The sequence below is a fragment of the Camelina sativa genome, chromosome 6 (genome assembly GCF_030686135.1).
Source record: "Camelina sativa cultivar CO46 ecotype springtype chromosome 6, ASM3068613v1".
Classification (NCBI taxonomy): domain Eukaryota; kingdom Viridiplantae; phylum Streptophyta; class Magnoliopsida; order Brassicales; family Brassicaceae; genus Camelina; species Camelina sativa.
The window spans coordinates 21,936,928-21,942,927 of NC_141885.1; the positions used below are offsets into that span (position 1 = coordinate 21,936,928).

At 35.4% G+C, this 6,000-nt stretch overlaps 1 protein-coding gene across 1 annotated transcript; it reads right to left on the reverse strand.

Moving 5' to 3' along the window:
- Positions 1-2,409: 2,409 nt before the first annotated feature.
- Positions 2,410-4,911, reverse strand: LOC104699225 (putative pectinesterase/pectinesterase inhibitor 35). The gene is made up of 2 exons (XM_087454420.1): positions 3,667-4,911; positions 2,410-3,252 (listed from the first exon to the last, which is right to left on the reverse strand). The coding sequence occupies exons 1-2, from the start codon at positions 4,589-4,591 to the stop codon at positions 2,588-2,590; spliced, it is 1,590 nt and encodes a 529-aa protein (XP_087310546.1). The 5' UTR covers positions 4,592-4,911; the 3' UTR covers positions 2,410-2,587.
- Positions 4,912-6,000: the final 1,089 nt, after the last annotated feature.

Sequence of the window (6,000 nt, forward strand, 5' to 3'; positions counted from 1 at the left end):
CCATCTCCATTGAATCTGACCCTCTTGGCTTGTCCAAGTTGTCCCCAAACTTCTGTATTTCAACTCTTTAAAGTACTCACACAGTTCGACGTCATGTATAACTTCATGTAATACCTCTTGTACTACTTTGGAACTTCACATATGTATTTACTGCAACTGTGTCAAGTAGTGCTTCAACAACTTTGTTAGTTCTGCTGATTGTCTTCACACCATCTATGAGACATCTGTGATGATTCTATTTTGTTGTCTCATATATCACAATGTTGTATGACATCCTGATTTAGTAGCAATCCCATGACATGTTTCGAACAACTTATAAAACTCACTCAACACATACACCTTCAGTCAGCACCTGATGATCTCTTCTTTGGTTTTGTGCTGGCTTGGGCTCGACGATGGAGCCTCCACAAAATGGCTCTGCTCCCTGTCTGGCTAGTCCCTCCCGCGGCTCTGGCCATGGAGACGTAAGCAGCAGTCTTGATCTTCCTCACTCGCTCGGTTGTTTTCTTCGGACCGATGAAGGATTTTCGTCTTCTCAGCTTTGAGAGAGAATGAAGGAAGTGGACGGCATAAAGGTTTTTTCTCGGGGTGTTTACGTTTAGGCTGTGAGTTGTAGATGAGGCCATCGCTCTATGTATCGTGGTTCAGAAACACAAATGAAGAATAAACTTAATCTATATATAACGGAGAAAAAAGAAAGACCATAGATTTTACAAGTACATAAAAGGCAATTCACTTTTTGAAGATTATATTGTGTATACGTGTAATTGCCTTTAATTGTATACTTTTCATTAATTTAAACAGGTTTGTTATCTTGTGTACTATTATTATTCATTCTATATATTATAAATTAAGAAAAACATGTACATCGATTTATGTTTATTGAAGATTAACACATGAAGCTATTTGAATCCATCCATATACTATACAAGCTGCGATTATATTTGTCATTAACAATACATCTTATTTTATTTTAAAACATTTTTTTTCAAAAAAAAAGAGTGCTATTAACCTTTTTATATTCTAATAATGAACAATTACATTTGTTTTGTTTTGGAGTACTCTTCAAAAAAACATAGGCACGTCAGTGTCCGACAATCCGAATCCAAAACTGGTTTTAGGAATTGCAGTGAACAAAATATACATCTGGAACTATGGTAATAGAAGAATGAAACTAAAACTGGAGTTGGACAAGTAGGTCCACAATTGGGCCAACCACCACATGAAAGCACATGGCCACAAACCTTTACGCATCCACTTTCTCTAATCTTATCCTTAAATTAATTATTGCTAACCAATATCTTTTGTTCATAATTACACGGTTAGTCAGTCCTCTCTCTCTCTCTGTGTATTCTAAACTAAAACATTTGAAATACAATATTTAAATTTGAAGGTATTTCTTAATCACTTCAAATCTAAATTTGTTTTAAGAATAAAGGCGGCTGAGTAAGCTTGAACTTGCAACTATGAACAGTCTGCACGAACAATTGAAAACACACTCCTCCCTCCGGTCCATAAGCGCTGCTGACATGTGGCTTCTCTGTTCGTTATAATTTCCGTTGAAACAAACATGTTGGCCTTTCCCTCCATTTTATTAAATTTATTGTTATCAAGTACAATAGTTGCATATTCGCAGTACTTATTAAACCCCTCTATAAAGCGTGACAAGATGCACTTTTTTTTTTTTGTTTTTGAAAAATACTTTTTAAAATCCATCTTATGAATTGATCGTGAATATTTTGTTTTTCGCTTACGGAAGTAGTTTGCTAACCAATAATCTCATTATTAATTAAAGAAAGGAATTCTGATTATTTTATAAGAATAAGAGATTCAATAAAATAAATAAATATAAATGGCCAATACGTTCATCCGTATACCATGCTCAAATTTCTCCAACAAAAAAAAATGAGGTAGAAAAAGAGATAGTACAATAGAGAAGATCACAAGTTTGCATGTTGATGGCCCATATTAACATTCTATATTTAAGGGCCGTAATTGTTTGTCTGATTTATTTAATGCATGTTTTTTAATATATATATATATATAGTATATATAATGCAATATGTTTATCAAAGTATATATACTTGGAATTTTAATTGGATCTATATATACAAGTGTACTACATTCAACGTGATCGATCATCGTACTAATTAACACAAACTATTAAGTTCACCGTCCTACAAATTTCTGAATGTGAAAACATAATCCTACCGGTTTTTTACTATCCTAGATTCAAGTAGAATACATCATCAAGGATAAAGGATCCATTACCCCATATTGTCGAACCGAAGATGATAAAACATATCAAGAGTAGTAAAATAGAGCAAATTTACACGCACACGGACAAAAAAAAAAGGATAACAATTGATAAGAGAGAATCGAATGGCAGTAGATATTACAAAGTTTGTATATACAAATACCAATTGATCACACCTTTATTCACGACAAGAGAAAATACAACAATATGACGTATACAAAATACAACCAAACACAAAAAAAAAAACACGTAATACACAACTATAATCATATTACGTACATTTACTTCTTTTTTCTTTGTTTAACCACATGATTGATTAGTTGATGATAATTATAAGAGGCCAGAGTCGAAAACGACACCTGTTGACGGCAACCACGATTTCCCGTCAATGAAACCCGAGACGGTAAACCCTTGAGCTTCGGTCAACGTCAACGCCGGGTGATACCCGGCCCAACTAACTCGACCCGATACCGATGATCCAGGACCCGAGTTCCCAAATTCTCCGTAATAAAGAGTCTTCAAAGCGAAGCTACTGGACCAAGGAGACCAACCCGAAGGGTGAATCGAACCGTCCAAAAACGATTGCATCACAACTGTCCTAGAATACTCTTTCCATGGACGACCCAAATAAGTCCCGATCGAACCGGTGATTCTGCAATTATGGATAGATATTCCCGTATTCTGATTCGGGTCGGACCGGCCCTGGGCCGTTACGTAGTTTTGTTCTGACGAGCCTTTCCGAGATACGAGGTTGCAGCTTTGGAAAACGACTGCGGAGTTTCCGAAGATGAAATCCACGGTGCCGGTAATGTCGGTTTCTCTATAGAATTGTCGTTTGGAGAGTGTGTACAGTGAGTCTTGGTACCCATCTATTGAGCATCTGTATACCACGGACCTGTCTGATCCTACCCGTAATGCCACAGCTTGTTCTGCGTTTGGTCCCGCACTGTTCACGAATGTTATGTCCCGAGCTATGAATCCATCCCCCATAGCGGCTGCCATAGGAAAAAAAAAAAAAAAAAAAATTAGGAACCTAAAGTAAGGAAAAGTAAATAAAAGAACAAGAACACACAACCTAAGTACTCGATGCAAGTTTTTTATATACAACTGTTAGGTTGCCCAAAAATAAACCTTAAACTTCAACATAAAAAAATATCATAAATATAAAATATAACGTTCTCTAAATCTCCTTTACATGTTAAGAAAAAACATTAGTTTAACATGTCCGGGATTTAGAGAATATAGTAAATATTTCCATGAGAATTTGACCTAAAGTACGACATGAAAAAGACTATAGTTACGTACATAGATTTTTTAAACGTCTTGATTTTTCTTTCTCGGACAACCATTAGGTTCTTGATTAAGACATTTTTAATTCTATGATTAATTTATTTTAGTGAAAATCTCACCGACAGTAGCGGATTGGTAAGTATTCCAGCCACCTCTGTTACTTCTGCTACCGACGATGACTGTTTTGCCCTTCCCGTCACCAACCAACATAACGTTCTTCTGTTTGCTCGGAATATTGAGATTCTCTTTATAAGTTCCGGCTGCTAAATGGATCACGCTTCTGCCACTTCCCTCCGCCAAAGACGCCAAGGCTTCGGCTATGCTCATGTGTGTCCCGCTTCCGTCGGCTGCCACCACCGCGTGAGGTCTCAGCTCTTCTACCGTAGCTTCTAAAAGCTTCCGGTCCGACGAAGAAACCCACGTCGGAAAATCATGATCCGACAACAGTTTCCGACCACCAACTACACCAGACGAAGAAGAAGTTTTCCGTTTATCGGACACGAACATGTCTAGGGAAGTGGTCAGTGAACCGGTGAGCTTTCTTGCGAAGGAATCCATCGCGACTCCGTCTTTGTTGAAGCTAGATTTCTCGCTGAGGCTTTGCTTACAGGTCTCTTGATTAGTCAAGGCCGCACTTAGCCATGTGTGGACATCATCGTTGACCTGATCTTTACTCTTGACGTCAACGATGCGAGACAGCATGTCGAGTGTGTCGTCAAGCAGCTCAAGGCAGTCGTTGACAGGATCGATCATGAGGGTTTGAGAGGTACGGTGCGAAAGCGTGAGGTTAAAGGCGAGAGAACGAGCTAAATGAGCGTGGTCCAAGCTGAGTTGGACTGAGTTGAGAAACCCTTTGTTAGACGAAGTTGATTGTTTGGTTTTTGATGATGAATCGGAGTTTGGGTGTCTTGTGAATTTTGTAAATTTAGAGTTTGATGAATGGGCAAACACTGAAGAATGAAGAGACAATAGGTTTAAGATCAGGAACAACAATAGTTTGATCCGGAACTTATGATTTGGTAACGAGAATAATGTAGTTGCCATTGTGATTTATGTGCAATGTTAATTAATGATTCGTGTGTAGTAGAGAAGAAGTGTTATGTGCTTGCTAATCTATATATAGTTTCATAATAAACTACTACTACTAGTTCTTTTAAAAAATAAACAAGCAAAAAAATAAAGAAATAAAACTAGTACTAAGAAGAACCTTTTGAAAAGGAAGGGGACCAAATTCATAATTTCCAGTTCCAGAGGTTGGGATGAGACTTTTTATTTATTTGTAGCCCGTTTTGATATATCGAGTTAGAAGAAATTTCTGAGTGGAAAAAATCCGGTAAGAGTTAAGCTGTAAATAAGATGTCTTTAGATTAATATTATTACATATATCTATATATATATATATATATATATAAATCAAATGATAAAGTTATTCAAATGATCATTAGATTTCTTACCTCTTCTTCTTAAGTATTTTTAAATAAATTTGTTTATAATTAGAGTGGCGCAATAAAAGTTTGTCTGTAATGTTGATGTATAACCATATATGTATAGCAGTTAATTTTACTTGTGGTTTTAAGGTTTTAATGCACCAGATAATATAAACTTAAGTTAATCTTTCTTCATATATAAAGAAGATTACATTTGATCGAGTATCGTAAACATATTGGTTGTATACTTGTATTAGTGATAATCTTGTGCCATAGCATGAATTCATATTCGGTATTATATATGTGTGAGTAATATTATATATGTGGTTATTTAAACGGTAGAAAAAAAACTGTCAATGTTTTTCAATCATAGTTTGAATATGATCATATACCGTTATTGTTCACACTTCACACGAGTAATTTTTCAAAAGTCAGTTTTCTATTATCAAATATTCATCCGTCATTTCCGTCTTTGGTTGTAATTATATTCTATCGTATCACGATGCTACGTAAACGCAGTATATAAAGGTTGTTGGCAAGATATTAGGCTATTTTGTATGTGTTTGATCTTTTCAGATTTTTATTTATTTCGTTATTACTGCATGACTCTTTAAAGTTTTAACCAGTTATATATATACTAGCAAAATCAAGAAGGAAACTAAAATATGGAAACCTATAAAAGAATAATCCAATTTTGCCTTTTTTGCATATAAGACAGCCATCATCCCTTCCTGTCCGGTAATAATTGATGGCTTTTTGAAAGGCCGATTCGTTTTGTTTCTTATCATTAATTTTAATTGGTTTACAATGATTCATTATCAATAACCCTTCTGTTTTTCGATAGATAACAATTTACAGATTGTTGTGTATAATTACTTTAAATTTGTGAAATTATTAAACGACAATAAGTAAGTGTTTTAGTTTTAAAAGTATACTTCAATTCTCATGACATCTAAAACGTAAATCGTATAGTAGCGCGCAATGTTCGCAATCATGAATCATTTGCATTTCTATTTCCTAGATGTG